Source organism: Lolium rigidum, chromosome 4, assembly GCF_022539505.1.
Source record: "Lolium rigidum isolate FL_2022 chromosome 4, APGP_CSIRO_Lrig_0.1, whole genome shotgun sequence".
Lineage (NCBI taxonomy): Eukaryota > Viridiplantae > Streptophyta > Magnoliopsida > Poales > Poaceae > Lolium > Lolium rigidum.
In genome coordinates, this window is record NC_061511.1 from 224592116 (window position 1) to 224609282 (window position 17167).

General features: G+C 43.9%; 2 protein-coding genes across 3 annotated transcripts; one reads left to right on the forward strand and one right to left on the reverse strand.

Moving 5' to 3' along the window:
* Window positions 1–852: 852 nt before the first annotated feature.
* Window positions 853–3532, reverse strand: LOC124649621 (60S ribosomal protein L37a-1). 2 transcript variants are annotated; one of them, XM_047189219.1, is made up of 5 exons: window positions 3464–3532; window positions 2571–2610; window positions 2398–2486; window positions 1177–1259; window positions 853–1090 (listed from the first exon to the last, which is right to left on the reverse strand). In XM_047189219.1, exons 1-5 carry the CDS (start codon window positions 3464–3466, stop codon window positions 1027–1029), a joined length of 279 nt encoding a protein of 92 aa, XP_047045175.1. In that variant the 5' UTR covers window positions 3467–3532; the 3' UTR covers window positions 853–1026. The 2 variants fall into 2 exon arrangements, with proteins under 2 accessions (XP_047045175.1, XP_047045174.1); XM_047189218.1 differs by lacking the exon at window positions 3464–3532 and having other exon boundaries at window positions 2571–2622.
* A 10507-nt stretch (window positions 3533–14039) lies between these two features.
* LOC124648321 (probable purine permease 4) lies at window positions 14040–15167 on the forward strand. Its single transcript, XM_047188107.1, has one exon. The coding sequence runs from the start codon at window positions 14040–14042 to the stop codon at window positions 15165–15167; it is 1128 nt and encodes a 375-aa protein (XP_047044063.1).
* Window positions 15168–17167: the final 2000 nt, after the last annotated feature.

Here is a 17167-nt window from a genome sequence, read left to right on the forward strand (position 1 = left end):
GGTTCTAAATTGTATCTTGTTATAAAAAGGGCTACCATTAGACTATAGGATTGGGTAGAGCCAAGCTAAGCCAAGTTCATCTAAGAGGGCCAAACGACAAATCTAGTCTGACGAGAAGTTCAGCACAAAATGACCCTCTTTGAAAAAAAAACATTTTTGTATGTGACCCTTTTGCTCAACGCCCTGCGCTGGGGGTGTTGAGGTTACACTGCTAAACGAAATGGACCATGGCGTTGACAGAAATTTAGCGACTTCTGTAAAATGACAGTTCATATGTAAACACCGTGCAAGTAAAATTATTCTTTGCTGCGACCTGGCCCCTGCTGCATTGCGTTGATCCAAAAATGTGTGTATGTGGTGAAATAAATAGCTTAGGCGGCAGACATTATCAAGTGGCATGGAAGACGACGAGAAGAGCAGGGGAGCACAAGGACAGGACTCATTTTTGCCAATTCCAGGAAGGCCACCACACCGCAGAAGATTTCCCTTCAAGCCTCCACGGTCCAAGGAGATGATTGTCATCCTTTTAAATGAAGAGGTGGAACTGCCCAAGCCGATCGTCAACCTCAACCTTTTGCATTCTTATATTCAGTATAAGTCATTCATAGGCTAAAGACTTTCTCTCGTCAAAAGTCAGAGCTTCGAGACAACTTCAGTGTGCCATTGTCTAGCTTTGCCTGGTCGAACAGAGTTTCTGAAGTCTGCCAAGCTGAAGGGACTCAGCAGAAGGCAGGAGTTCCTACGACTGCATAACAATTCTCATTTTTCAGTTTTAAAACAATAAGTTAGCAGCAGGATCGGTTCAGATTAAGGCTGGTATCGTGCATACCATACCACACGGCCGCACACACATATTTAAACTGGGTCTAACAACGGGTGGAAACAGCTAGATTCAGGAATCACATCACGCAGTAGTGTAGCCAGATCCTTACAAATCGATACAACATATGTAGATAACCGCATGACTAAATAGCATTTCACGAGTCTCGACTGAACTACAAATCCAAAGGCTCGAATTGACAGCAATCAGGCTTCAGTCTGCTCCCTCAGGCGACGGATCGTGCTCCTGACTGTGACCGCACTGGCAGTGCTGAAAAACGCAAAATAATGGAATGAGCAACCATAATAGAACATGATAACGCAGCCATATAAGGTGTAATTGACATCGGCACATACTTCATGGTGTAGGCACCACCAGCCTTAACCTTGCCACAGTCCTTGCATCCCCAGATCCCAACTGCTTTCCTCTTCACAGCAAACTGTGAATCAAAAATGCATTAGAGATGGTGAAAAAGAATAGGCAGCACATAGCCTTAGAGCAAGTACAATAGAGTCCAGTCAGCTGACTATAAGACATTAAATAATACTCCCTCCGTTCCTTTCTATAGTGCCTATAGATTTTTGGCATTTGTTTCAGAATATAAGGTTGTAGCTTAGTTTTTTTTCAATTACCCCCTCCCCGTTCAGCTCCCAAATCATTCAGCTCCCAAATTTAGTATGGTAAGATAGGAAGATATGGATTTCCCAAATTTTACGTTGATCTCAAATCGTTTAGCTAGAGGTCTTGTGTAAAAAATACTCTTGCGCTAATTTCCGTGCTAAAAAACAATAGGCACTATAGAATGGAACAGAGGGAGTATATTTTAGATGAGTTGGAGGAGAGAGAAGAGGAGAGAGAAGGGAGGTGGGCTACTATACAATAGCCAGCTCTTGCACGTGCTCCTAGGCACTTTGTGAGAGTGAAAGGTGGGCCATATGTTAGTAAAGTGATTCATTCTTATAGCCAACTATTATACATGTTAGCTATATGATGACTACAAATGATATGACATCTTGTTATAGCCAGCAGTTGGCTATACTATTGGAATTGCTCTTAGAATGACAAACCAACATCAGATTCCACATTCAGAAGAAAAATAAAAATTGCCAAATTTAGATATTATCATTTATATCACTCAAGTGACCACAATAATAAAACTGTTATACACTGTTTCTATTTACAAGGCTGCAGTGATGAAAACATATAAAACAGATCATAACTACATGACTATGCATCTCCAAGGACAATTCAGAGGGATTGCAGCTGCAGTTCAGTTAACATTCTTCATTTTTTAAGTTGTGACAATCAGCAACTGACCATATTTAATCAAGTCAAGTTAAGATGCTATATTCAATTTCTCCTCTAGACAGTCACCTTTCAAGACAAGAACAAACAACCTATACTAATATGCTACTTGTTTTCAATCACAGAGGTTTTTTTTTAATATGCTCATTTCAAGATAACCAAATTCCAGCAGACAGTATGTTATATACAACAAAGATGCACAGTTAAACCAGCAAGTATACGTTTAGCATTTTAAGAACAACACAAGCAACTAAGCTGATCACCATATTTACCTTGCCACAGAACTCACAGAAGTACTTGGAGTGCTGGGAGACCTCCATCTTCTTGATCTGCTTACGCAAACTGGCACCATACCTGGTACCTACACAACATTTACATGGCACATGATCAGCACACATTCATGAGTTTGTTGAATAATGATCCGGACAGCTTCAATGAAATTTACCATATTTGCCAACAATTCCAGCCTTCTTGGTGCGCTTCGTCTGCACATACATCAGAAACAGAAGAAATTAAAACCTTCTTCTACAAGTATACTGCAACAGAAAATTGAGCCGCTATCTACAAAGGCAGTATTAGAAAACATGGGTGTGATCACTAAACAAGTAGGATTTGTGCCATAGCATAATTAATTTGACTCGAGCATTTCAGTAAGGAGATGACACAGGCAACAGCTAGCTATGACTGATTGCATTCAAAACATCATCATCAGTTGTAAAACAAGCATAACTGTAGAATCTGACTCATTGCAAAATTAACTTAACAATACATCTCATGGAAGGCACACAGCAGAGAGGAAAGAACTACTGCTGTCCAAGTCATCGTGCTAACCAGCCAGGGTGAGGAAATGAAGGTTTAAGCTCAGAGTTTCTTTTAGTTGCAAGTAAATGTAGCAAATGATGGATGTTGCATACATACATTACTACATACATCTGCATACCTGTAACAAATCAAGCATCTCATGAAAAATGCATACTTCCGTTCTACTATAATTACCCATTCACCAATCATATCAACGAGTCCTAGAAGTGTTATTTTAACTAGAGCAACATTGTAACATCCTCTTTGAACCACGCAGCAGCAATCCAGGACGATTTGACCAAGCCCCAAATCGTAGCAAGCAAGCACTAGAACAAGCAAAACAGCGGGGGCAAACCAAGTCTAGATCTAGCAGATGCTGCCGCTTCTAGGATGGATCAACCGCGAGAAAAAACAACACCTCGGGAAACCTAGTTTTGAACGCTTATTCTATCCGACAGACATGTGACGAAGCTAGGACGCTGCATCCAGCAGAGTACGTATCGGGGCCGCGATAGAGAAAGGTAGGTGAGAACGCACCATCTCGCCGGCGAGGAGGAGGCGTCCGCGGGAAGGGGCGGCGGTTGGGCGAGGGCTGGGAGACGACGGCGGCGGCGGAGAGAAGTCTCGGGACGGAGGCTGCGTGGTAGATCTTATACGTGCGGAGGCGTGGATGGGGCTCGTTGCTGCGTTGGTGGGCTGGGCTGTGGATCACGCGCGCGTAAAGGTTGGCCATTGAGAGTGTTGGGCTTATCTTTGTTAGACTTTAGGCCCATAATATTCCTCACGGGTAAGTCGGACCTAACTGGTCTCTGGGCCAGAAGAGACCTCGTGAGACTTCTAAAATCATTTTTTTTTTCTCCAAATGCAAGTTACTGTCTTTTCTTGTCTGCAGAAAAGGGAGAACAGATACTCTACTCACAAGAGGAAAAGTGTAATTCTGTCAAATGAAAAAAGAAAACATGAGATTTCTCCTTGTAAGATATGACAATGAAACTTAGTGCAAAAGCTTCTCATGTCCAATAAACTATAGTACTAGTAGAAGAACACTGATGTCAATTCGGCATCTGTTAGAGCCTCGTAGGCCATAGGTAGCTGCACCCCGTCTGTCAACCTCAATCGTAGTCACTTTACGCCCTAACACGCGAAGAGCACACGCTCTCCGGGTCACCTACATTCATTCAAGCATGCATCGCCCACCGGAGCCGATCGATCGAGCTTCGAGCAATTTCCACCTGATCGCTTTCCATTTGTAGCGGTACCTAACTAGCTAGCACCGCCAACTTAGCATGGGAGTGTACACCTAAATATGTACTAAGAGCATGTCTAGCAGATCCCATACTTTTCTGTCCCGTAAAACGCGAGTAGAGGGCTCTGTATCAAAAAATTGCTCACGCAAGAACCATTTCGTCTAGGAGACCCCGTATATTTAAAATTGCAAACCTCGGGAAATTTGTTCGATAGTTCATCATCAGTTCATAGCTAGATCATACATACGGATCATACAGAACTGCGCGATCCCAATGGATCACGACTTCTACGAAACTTAGTCGTCGAGGACGACGACTGTCGCATTCTCCTCCGCCTCCCGCGCCTCCATCTCCTTCACGGCGGCGATGGCCTGCGCCTTCTCGTCTGCCTCCGCCCTGTCCTTGTCGGCTTCGTCCTTCAGGGACGCGGCCACCGCCTGCAATAAGAGGGGGGCTTCCCCCTCCTCCGCCTCCTCGTCGGCGCACTGTGCTCCTCCACCGCTGGTGCTCGCCTCCCATGCCGCCTTCGACCGACGGTGCATCTCCCAATTGGCGCGCCATTTCTCGAAGTCGACGCCGCTTATCGGCTTGAGCGGCGGATCGGCCTTGTACCAACGCCAGCCCGTCGCGAACTCACGGAGCTTCGGCAGCACGTAGAGGCCGCCAGCATACATGCACGCCGCACGACGACTTCCGGCGGCGGACAGCTTGTAGTGGCGCCGCCACGCCTCCTCGAGCGTGTCCGGCAAGCGGGATCACTTCGATCTGGAGGTGGGCGACGCGCTGGTGCTGCAGCGTGCGGACACGACGAGCGGCGGTGCTAATGTGGAGGCGAGCGGCGCGGAATTTCTCGCCGAAGCTTAGCGGGGAGGCGGCGGCGCACGGCAGAGCTACGGTTGCGAGTGAGGGGTTCGACCCCCACTCGCACCTTCGCCCTATATTTGTAGGGGACGGCGGTGTGGTTTTGATGGACCCGGTATTCCGCTGATACAGGGCGGCCCAAATAGGAGGCCTGCTAGACGGCTCAAACTGCGCTCACCCCTATCCCACCGAAATTATACAGAATGGACGCGTTTTAAACAAGGTTTAAAATAGCGCGATATTTCCCCGTTAATACCACGCAATAGCATATTTGGAGGATCTACGCTAAATTTTAGTAATTTTACTCGCTATGGCGATATTTGTGAAATAGCATGATATATCGTGCTAAAACATTATAGCGTTAGCGCGCTAATTTTTCAAGCAAAGTTACTTTCACTTTTTCGTGATGATGAACTGCAATATGTTGGTTCCTCTTTTAGATTAGAACTTAATATCGCGAATGTTGATGATTCTTAATAAATAATTTATACTATGTTGTTGCCTTAGGGAATACTGATGTTAGCCTTCTGAAAAATTCGAGATCTATTTGTTGTATGTGGCTATGTATGTATGATTCAGTCATTTTTTGGACTAAATATCCAAACATTTTAGCGAAATCCTTTATTTTTAGACTATATTTGATATTTTTTTCAAAACGCCATTTAAAATATAGCATGCAATTAGCACGATATAGTATCCATAGCGTTTGAAGGAGACCGACGCTATTTCATTTAGCACGCTATTTTAAACCTTGGTTTTAAAGGGTCTGTTAGACATGCTCTTAACCCGTGATCCGTCATCGATCGACCGATACATCGCTAGCTGTCGCAAGATGTTGGTCGGAGCTGTAGTTTCATGTCATGTCTCATGGGTGGTGGTATAGATAAGAGCGGCGCGCAATCATATATGGCGCTATCTCGTGCATGCACCTTTAACTGTCTCCATATGCTGCATTTTCTGCAGACCAAAACACAGTACGTGCATAATCTGTATATGTGCCCCAAGTATCTGCGCTCCCTGATACCGGTATGCTGCCACATGACCCGGAGGAGGATGAACATCAAACCGGACACTCGCCTCTTAGTGGCACCAATTAATGTTGAAGTTCCTATGCCAGTAACCAGCACGTAATTGGCTTGATCTCTGGGTAGTTCTACTCCGACGACCTCGGACTGCAGCAGTACCTCTTCCTTTTCGCTGCTTTGTGCCTCGTAAACATATTGGAGGTTTTCTCTGCTAGTTTCTCCGACATGGCGTCAAGTTTGTATTGATCCCGTTCTACGCATGCTCGGCGATGGCATCACTGCCGCATGCTATCATCCCCGACGTGTCCCCGGGCTTGGCAAACCCCATGTGACGCCTCGTCTACAATGACTTCGACAAGATCATCTTTGGCATGGCCACCCTCCCCAGCGACTGCCTCAATCCCATCACCGTCTTCATCACGGGCACACTCTTGCGTCGTCGACCCCATGGGGCTTCCCTGCGCTCTCAGCTTCATGTGCGGCTACCCCGAGACTGGCAACTCTGACCACGACCACGGTATTGCCTAGCGCGGCTACCTCAACAAAGGTTGCAGCAACCACTGCTCTCAGCTACCACAACATCAGCGCGTGGGGCTATCGCCTTGCATGACCACCTTCTCGGCTTTCTCTTCAGTCCAAGCATCCGCGACGCGAAACTGTCCACGATGCTCACGCTACGACTTCGGGGAGTGTTAGATTATATTTGATAGTTGGAGATATTACGGGAGTAGATTGGGATTGTTTTCATCTTCTCCTTATGAGCCTTCTTGTTCTCCAAGCCTTATACTACTATATAACTCACTCCATAGGGTCAATACAATATACATTGCATTACACCAGTCCTCATACTTTTACCGATTACACAAATCTTGTGATTTTTATAACTCTACCGTTTATGACAACCAGGCTCGTAAGTTACAATCTTTTTTTTTTTGAAGTACGTAAGTTACAATCTAGACCCACAAGTTTATTTTTAAACAAATTTTGGTCGATAATTACAAAAAATCAAATGCACTGTTGGTTCGTTTCAAGTAACAATCCAGTTCATGTTCGTTCTCTAGAAGACCGGAGAGAACCGCCTCCTCTACCATATGTCAGCTCACTTGCGGGCATGGGTAATCGGAAAGGTTTCAATCACTAAATTATGATATTTGGGTTCTATAGAACAACTTACCCACAATTGTGGTAAATTTCCTCTGATTGTGATTTTACGATACCCTAGCTCCAGTTGGTGTGGTTTTGTGAATTTTGCTCCTCTAAACATCTCCGACATATCAGTTGTACATCTAAATATATAAAAAAAACATTTTAAAGATATGTCAGATTGATTTCAAGAGAGAATTTCGGCCCTTTGGCCAAAAAGGAAAACTGAAGGTCTGAAGTCACCAAATATCGATGATTTCGAGTCAAAAATATTTCCCAAACCAGAATTCAAAACTACATACATGTGGCTAGGATTCCAGGATACAACTACCAAAAAGTTCTAGACATATGTGCTATCCTCAACATGGATATACACATGACATCCACGAGGGGAGTCATCGATCGTCGAACCCATGTGGATCTAATCCCGTTGTTGCCATGACAAGTGTCGGCCGAACCTTTTCCCCTGAGCCGTTTCATCCTCCTATGCAAGCTAGATAGACATGCCAGGACAAGTGTCGAGCGGCCGGCCGGCGGGGCACACACTCGCTAGGCATGCAGCTCTCCACGCAGAACCAGTCGACGTACAAAACTGGTGATGTCAACACAGCCAAGTGTACGTACTCCCGTAGGAGTCGTAAAGTCAAGTGCATCGATGCATGCTAGCTCCAAGTGACGACGTACTGGACTGTGTCTGTGCGCGCGCGCGTAAGGCCTGCTGCTTCTCCTCGGCATGTCTCCCTCATGCTTGTCCCCTTCCCAACAAATGCAGGCGTACGTGGTGAAACAAATGCGCATGATGTTAGCATCAATCCACCTTACTTGCCAACCTAATTCATTTGCTCCATTACAGTGTGATGATGAATTGACTACACTGCACCTATATACTTTCTTATGAATAAGGCGAGCTTGCATTTCAAAGCAAATTTTGACCAAATTTGGGTAAACAATATCTCGATTATATAGTACATAATTGACATTGTTATATATCGGTGTTGAAAAAACACTTTCTACTGATGGCAATTCTTCATCAATTATTTCTTATATATATGGATTAATGTTTGGTAAAAAAACAAATCTTGAATGGATGGAGTAGTCAGCAAACCCCAGTCTCCTCATCCAGCTCATTGGGATGATCTTGCCGACGAACGTTGAGTAGGGCAGGAAATTGTCTAGTCGCTCCTCCCTTGGAGACTTGGAACAATGGATCTCGTTTTGTATGCGTGTGTTGGTGAATTGCTATTCGGATCGATCATAGGGTTCAATGGCGATGATTTTGGTTGTGGTTAATACATAAACTTTCTCTAAAATCAAGACATTTTTCGAGAACATAATTTCCCCCCCCCCCCAGGTTTTTAACATCATGGTAGGAATCCTATCAAAATAGTGTGAATAAAAAAATCAAACAACATACTCCCACCATTTTGTGAATAAGTGTATTTCTAGCATTTGTCATAAGTTAAAGTTGTTAAACTTTATTCAAATTTACAGGAAATCGTAGCAACATTCATTGCAGTAAATTAGTATCACCAGTTTGGTGCTGAAATGTAGTTACATAATATACCAATTTAATATTATATGTGTTGATGTTATTTTTATATAAATTTGGAAAAAAAGGAAGTGAAAAACCGTAAAGTTACTTTGGCACACAAGTGCTCCTGGTTTTTAAAAAACATATTTCTGGGACTCTAAAAAATCTGAGCTTAAATATGCACATACATAGAAATTTCTGAATGTACTGTAGAAATTTCGAAATAAAATATGTTGTATTTTGAACTATATAAAAAGACAAATTTCTGATAAAAAATGTTCCTATACACAGCCATAAATTTCTTTTTTTGTAGCTAAAAATACAAAATAATGAGCAAAACTTCGCACGAGTATTTATGACATATGTATGTATTCATGAAATAATTTTATGATTTTTTGAAGCATAAAAATACAGTTTTCAAATATTAAGAAAACCGGAAGCACTCTTGCTCATGTCAGGGCCGGGTCGGCGAAATTTGAGGCCCTGTGCGAAATTTTAAATGGGGCCCTATATTATTAAAAAATGACTATTGAATAATTGATATATATATATATGTCTTAGGTGGGCATTTAAACTAAGAGCTACTAGATTCTAAACTTGTGATAAAATCAGCTTAAAATTGTTTCAAGGGGAAACATATTTCATAGCTTAAAAACCAATCAGACCGGTGGTCCAACGAAAAAACCTACATATAATGTTTCCTATTTAGGTTTTAAAACTAGGAAAATACTTTTACAATCTCAAAGACTTAGCATGCAAAGCTATCCTAATACGTACATGTGCATAGGTAAGCACATTATAACTAAACCAAGATAGAAATATAATAACACTATATCAAACTTATCTAGCAATCTATATATAAATTAAAATCGCAGTGCTATTGTTATTTAATTTGAGTATGGGAAATTATTATACCTTAGTGCAATTTTCTTGACAAGCACGTTGACTTGGAACTAGAAATTTGTTTCATGGTACGCACATACACAGCAGCTTAGCCATCAGCCGAAAATAGCTAAATTCGGAGGAAAAAAAAAACAGACGCGCTCAGCAAGAAACTTGGAGGGGAATGAAATAGAGGTGGCCAACAGGAGTCAATCCTGCCACCTACACTTGTATAAGTACTTGTCCGCTATTACCAGTTGAGCTGAATCACTTTACTGAATGCATATTGAAGAGCAGACAATATAATGCAAAATCATAAAATATGGGCCCCCAAAAATTTGGGGCCCTGTGCGGCCGCACGGGCCGCACTCCTGCGGGCCTGGGTCTGCTCATGTGCGCCAAATCTGCGTCCACTTAATATAAAAAGTTGTAAGTACATTCATCAGAGGAAGAAGTATGTGACTTTAACGTAACCAAAGGTCTTCTGCAGGAAAATTAAAACGTATCCGAGTTCTAGAAAATCCATTTGATCCAAATCAAGAAACCCTATATGGTCTGCTGGTCCGGCCAGGACAATCGAGGACGACCGAACATGTCAGTGTCATGTACTCCGTGCTGTGGATGGTCCGTGCTCGCGTATGCTCGTTGCGCACACGCACTGTGCGATGTTTTTTTTTTTTTACGTGAGGGCACTGGAATTACCAGTTACTGTTGAATCTCGCTTCTTTACCGTCAGAGTTAATTCAAACAAATTCTGAATTCTTCTTGTGCCTTAACCAATAAAACTGCTATCCTTTGCACCGCTTGAAAGTAAACTGTGCAAAAAAATTATATTTGTCACGAGAAGGTATCCACCCGCGAGCCCTGAGGCACAAGTCCAGCGCCTTACGAGCACAAGTCCAGCGCCTTACGACCACACCAAACAATTGCATTTGCTTACAATACCATGCGTAGGCAATTTGACCTTGTCTGAAGTTTAAATTTCAAATATCTCTGTTTTTTTTAATGGTAGAGATATTTTTGGGAGGGGAACAAGAATTCCAGTTTTCGTCGAGATTCTAGTTACTGGCCGAGAAAAAAAAACCTAATGAAGTCAGCGAGATCGATGTGGAGGTGTAGCCCGACACCCTCCTATTCAGGGTAAGTTTTTTTCTCGTTATGTAAAAGATACCGGTGAGCACCGGTATTACTAGTTACCGAAAATACCGAGCCAAATATCGCTGAGATTTTTCAAACAAAAATTCGAAATTTGTCAATAATTTATCAAAAATCGTCAAATTTGAGTAGATCACACAATATTTGGTAAATACTGGCGGTATTTTCTTCTGGTAGATACCGAGAAAAGTGGTTATCTACGAGATTTCGGAAATTTTGGCCGAGAAAAATAAACACTGGTTTGGGGTGCCCCTCCATGCTCCATCTCCGGACGCAGTGCTCCGTGGGACAACTAGCTAGCCCTTGGTCCAAATAACAATACATGAAGTACCAAATCTTCGTGGGCACGCATGTGTGCGTGCCCATGCTGCTGCCGCTAGCCGGCCCGCCCTTCGACCTAGGTATTTCTTGAAAAACCGTTTAAGAAACTTTAATCACATCCGCCTCTTCCTACAAATTATCTCAAAATCTGCCCCGGATATAGGGGCCAAATAGAATGGAGCCGAACTTGTGTAGTTTAGTTTCAATATTCTCTTTGCCAACCTCCTGCCTCACAACGTCTAAGTTCCTACAAATATATGGGGGCCATTTGATGCTCTAAAAGAAAGGTCATATTTCGAAGTACGAGCAGTTTTGAGTAGAGGTTAGATGTGATTTAAATTTCCCAAAGGGCCGTAAAATTTTGCCCTCTTTCTCCCCGTGCTGCATTTTGCAAGCACGCGCTTACAGTTTTAGCAGTACGGCGTCGTGGCCGGTGCACGTGGTTCTAGCGTATTCCCATATGCTTCGGGTGGACGGCTCACGGTCATGCACGTCTTATCCTACCTTATAGCTAGCTAATAACTCGTCTCAACGTATGCAGTATGCTTCTTTTTCCTCTTTCTGCGCCATGACTTGTGAATTGTGATGCCTGTGTCTGGCCATGTGTAAATTGTGTGCCTGCACAGTGCGCAGGGCGAAAGATAATGGATCTTGGAGTCGATTAGGTCATTATATGGTCATCCATATTGCAAGCAATGACTTGTGATGGTTGTCCCGTCCATCTCAGTTATTTCATCAGGTCATCTCTATTTACATGGCACCGTTGTTTTTTCATGATTAAAGTTTCATCACTAATTTAATCAATAATACATGGGTCATGTGTCATAAAGAATTATATAACTAATTCTCTACATTTTCATTACTGTCCTCCCAACCTCCTCCCAACCGGTCGATCACATCCTAAACTATGCATGTCAAGCTAAGAGTAACCATAGTCTCCTCAAATAGGTAGTCCCCTTCCTTTGGTACCGATCTTCTTATAATGTTGGAAGTGAAATTTTATTTGAAACGAACTGAATTCAATTGTACAACTTTGGTGACATATAATTCATATTTTGTCGGTCGGAGCTTGGACCTTGATAAACGTGTGAGCCATATAAATTAGGATGGATTGTAATGCTAGTGTTACAACTGCAGATGCTCTTGGTGGGAGAAGGCCGAGTATCATCCGAATAGACTGAGCTCACAATGTCATGTTTTTATATATGTATGGTGCGTGATTCATTGAAGAAAAACAGAAGAATTTCTTACTGCCATAAATTTATTGCTATGTGTGAGGAAATTAACCTTTGAAGGTTAATGTGTGATGTGGACAATGCCTCTCTCTTGATTTAGTAGTAGCCCCTAATTGTGAATATTAAATTTGAAAAACAATGTCAAAAACCAAAAATATGATTTTTTTACATGGTACATGTTGGCATTTTGACACGTTTGCAAAATATCATGAAGAAAAGGCATGCACGGTTCTCTAGACGAACAAGAAATGGCAGCATAAAAAACGATTTTGGAGCACCAAATTTGTTTTGTTACCCTTGTCCAGTAAAATGTCTTTTTCTGTGAAATCTTACATGTGCACAAAGGACATACTTCCTTCGATCCCTTGTAATCCTAGTCAATTAAAAGGGATCGAAGGGAGTATATGTCTAAATTCTTCCATTATCTTTTTTTAGTCGGGAGCATCCCCCCCCCCCTCTCTCACGGAGCTCCGTATTGAATGACTGCTCCATGTTCTCTTAGACATGGTCATCATAGTTCAGAAATACTTCATGATGAAGAGGTGTCGCTCCTTTCAACATCATATACAGAGAAACAATGAAAATATTTACGTAAGGACGTGCCGTGGAGCTATTATAGTGAAGTCAATACCAAGTCCCTCACATCTTTTACTGTGCGTTTTATGCAAGGATAAGGGTGCAAATGATTGATCCAATATTCCAGTTTTCAAATGATTGATCCAAGATTTCAGTTTTCCTTATGTAGGTAAGCACCTCTCTGAGAGAAAGGACGGTGTAGTTTTCTCATCTAGGGTGTGAGGAAATTAACACATGCTTGCATTCCACACATAGCCTCTGGTCGACACACAGCATGTGGACGTTAGGCGAGCCGTCAATAATTCGTGTTGATACGCAATCCCTCTCCTAAAACGGGATACGAGACAACGCTGCATATAGGCACCAAATCGAGAAAGTCGGATTCCAATAATCCCGTGGCATTGCATCCGGTTCATTTCCGCCCCACGATCTGAACGATAGCAATCTGAAGCCAACCACAGGTTATATATTAACACGGTGGCGTTAACACGGTATAAAATGTTGCTACACTATACACAAATAATGTACTTATACCACACGGCCGGATGTTCAGCAAACAACTAATCGATCCATGGATCTTCTGCCGATATATTATCAAGGAATCAATTCGTCAAAATTAATTCGGAGATCCTATACTACATTTACAGCTCATTGTCAATTTTGTTTCCTACTTTGGGCAATGAATGCATTGCATGAGTACATACATACAGTACATATCCAAATACACATGTAAAAATATTTATCTTTAGTTATTGCTTTCAAGCTGTTGCTTACGCATGCATTCATAGCCTATCTCTTAGCGAAGAGATTTTGTATTTTTCTGGCAATCATTAATTTGCCAGTATTGCTGTAATCAAAATTATACGAATATATATGTACAAAACTCGAACTAGTAACGTATAGTAACGGACGCCAGGCTTTTTCACATCCGGCCATCCGGAAAAGCAAAGAAACGGAAGAGGCGAGCAGTGTAAAACCTTCTCTAATTCCTCCTTACTGCACGCAATTAGCCTGATTTTTGTTTCCAATCAGAGGATTCCCCCCTGCGCCGGCCGCATATAAACCCACGATCGCTCGACGCCCATCGCAATCCACCCATCACCTCCCTCCTCGACGACGACGACGGCGCGCAGGGCAATGGCCATCTCCTCATCCACCACCGTGGGCGGCGCGGCCGCGGCGCCGCGCCGGCGCACCAGGTCGACGTCGACTGTGCTCCTTATGGCGAACTACGCGGCCCTGCTGGTAGGCTCGGTGGCGTCGAGCCTGCTCTCCCGGTTCTACTTCGAGCACGGCGGGCAGAACAAGTGGGTGGTGACGCTGGTGCAGTCGGCGGGGTTCCCGACGCTGGTGGCCGCCGTCTTCCTCGCCGGCCGCCCCGCCGCCGCGCCCCGCCCGTTTCTGTGGTTCTCGCGACGGTTCCTGTCCGTCTGCCTCATCATCGGCGCGCTCATGGGCGTCAACAACCTGCTCTTCTCCTACAGCTCCTCGCTGCTCCCCGTGTCCACCTCGTCGCTGCTGCTCTCCACGCAGCTCGCCTTCACGCTCGTCCTCGCCGTCGCCATCGTCCGCCACCCGATCACCTTCGTCAACCTCAACGCCGTCGTGCTCATGACGCTCTGCTCGGTGCTCCTTGGGCTCCGCTCCGGCGACACCGGCGAGAGCCCGGACAGGAAGGGGTACATCCTCGGCTTCGTCGTCACGCTCTCCGCGGCGGGGCTCTTCTCCGCGTACCTGCCCGTCATGGAGCTCCTGTACCGGGAGGCGGTCTCCGGTGGGTTCATCCTGGCGGTGGAGGTGCAGGCGGTGATGCAGGCCATGGCATCCGTTGTGGCGGCGGTCGGGCTCGCGGCCTCGGGCGGCATGCGCGACGAGGTGGCGCGCTGGAAGGGGTCCCACGCCGTGTACTGGCTCGTGGTGGCGACGCTGCTGGTGACGTGGCAGGCATGCTTCATGGGCACCGCAGGCGTGATCTACCTCACGTCGTCGCTCCACAGCGGCGTCTGCATGGCGGCGGTGCTCACGATCAACGTGATCGGCGGCGTCGTCGTGTTCGGCGACCCCTTCGGCGCCGAGAAGGCCATCGCCACCGTGCTCTGCATCTGGGGCCTCTCCTCGTACCTCTACGGCGAGTACACCAAGAGCAAGAAGAAGGCCGCCGACGATGATGATCAGGACAAAGACGACGACGCCCTCGCCGGGGACAATGACGACGCGCTCAAGAGCCTCACCGCCGGCGGAGACGAGGCCACCGAAACCGTTTGAGGCCGGCAGCGCCGGCCGGCCACAGGGGGTAAGTGTACGAACCATGTGAGAAAAGAGTACGTTGCAACAATTGCAATGGAAACTGAAATTTTCTTTGGTAGTACCCCGGAAAGCAATGTGGCAGGATCGATGATGCGCTAGCTTGTTGTAGACGTGTCATGTTACATCGATTAGGCAAAGAGTTATTTACAGCTTACAAAGAGACAAGAATGGCGTGGGTGATGATGATCGATGCTTGTTTGGTGGCTACTATCCTTGGCTAGCTTTGCTGTGAGGGGTTCTCTTCAGGGTTTAGCATGGATGCATGCATATGTAGGCGTGTGAAACAACTTTCACAGTGTAAATCTGCTGTACTTTCACCTGGGTTAGTTACCACCATGAACATGGTGTTGTCATGTCTATCTATGCTTCAGATCTATCTATCTATTCTCTTTAATTTAATCTTTCGTTACTGCATTGCATCAATTCCCAATAGTTTACCTAGTTAGCAAGCTAGCTAACTGGCCTGCTCTGAAACTGTGTGATCATTCCCCCCTTGTTGTCAGGCCATGACTCCTTATCCTAATAGAACTGTGAGTACATTCCTGAAGTACATTTCCCCATGATGTATCGGTTATTGGTATGGACCATATCAGGAGTCATATACTTAGTCCTACAAATCAGTAGTGCTCTACATATTTCTCTCTCTGAATTGATAGGAATAATACTTACTTGTACATCTGGGTCCCTAGTTCTTAAACACCTCAATTCACTTGCTTTTGATGCTCATCCTATCCTTACGATCACATAGTATAGGATAGTATCCTGGAATTTGTCTTTTAGGGGATTCCTTGTTATCCGTAATCGCTCACGGGACGACCACGTGACCGATACAGAATTCACTATGGAAAAAATTTGATGTGGGCAGTGGCAACTTGCCGGCACCAGAAAATTGAAGTTGCCATCCACCGTATGCTGTAAAATGCGAAGGTCCAAAATGATTTTGCTCCACGAGACTTAAATTTTCACGCTCGCTTATAATATAAAATTTGTATCTTTTTGCCATATCACTTTTTTTGAGGGGACCTAAAACCATTTAAATGTGGCCAACATGACCTATTTTCTTATTTAACCATAAATCCCAGAAAAAAATCAACCTCCTTACTTTTCATATATATTTACGACTAGGAAAAATAAAAAAAACCATTTATTTGAAGTTATTCTAATCTCGTATAAGCGAAAATTCGCAATTATTCATCTATTGTTGGATTTTGGATTTGTTTTATTGATGCAAATTGGATTGGATAGAAGAGTGCATTCTTTTATTTTTAGATAGTAGAAACATTTTTTCTATCTAAAATATGAGAAAGAATTTTGCTAAATAATTTATTGCTACAAACATGAGAGTAGTTTTCGCTCTGAAACATAAATGTCACACAGAGAATTATTTTTATGTAATTGAGCTGCTTTAAAACTATGTGACCATTCTCCCTTGTTTCATGCAACTAACCTGGCCCGGTGGCCCTATCATAATAGGTACTGTGTTTACATTTCTGAAGTGCATTTCCCCGTAAGTTATCTGTGATACTAGCTATCACTATAAAGGGAGTTATTCCCTGCGGGAACGGGCTCTAGCCCCAGTTATTCTACCAGGACTATGAAATCGAAACTAATGTTTCATTTCTTTAGCCCCGGTTGTTCACAAACCGGGACTAAAGACCACCACGTGGCCGCGGCCGAGCACTGAAGATCAACCGGAACTAAAGGCCTTCACGTGTTGAGTGTGCTGGGGCTGGAGGACCAGTATTTTGTGTTTTCCATTCATTTTTCTTTTCTTTTTTTTTCTTCAAAATTTCTAGTATTTGAGTTATTTGACTAGTTTAGTGATCTCTAACTATATTTCAAAGTACTTACTCATGGTCAAATTTCTCGATCCACATGTCGAGTGCCCTGGGGCTGGGCTGGAGGAACTTTATTTTGTGTTTTCCATTCAATTTTTTTTTTCATTTTTCCTTTAGAAT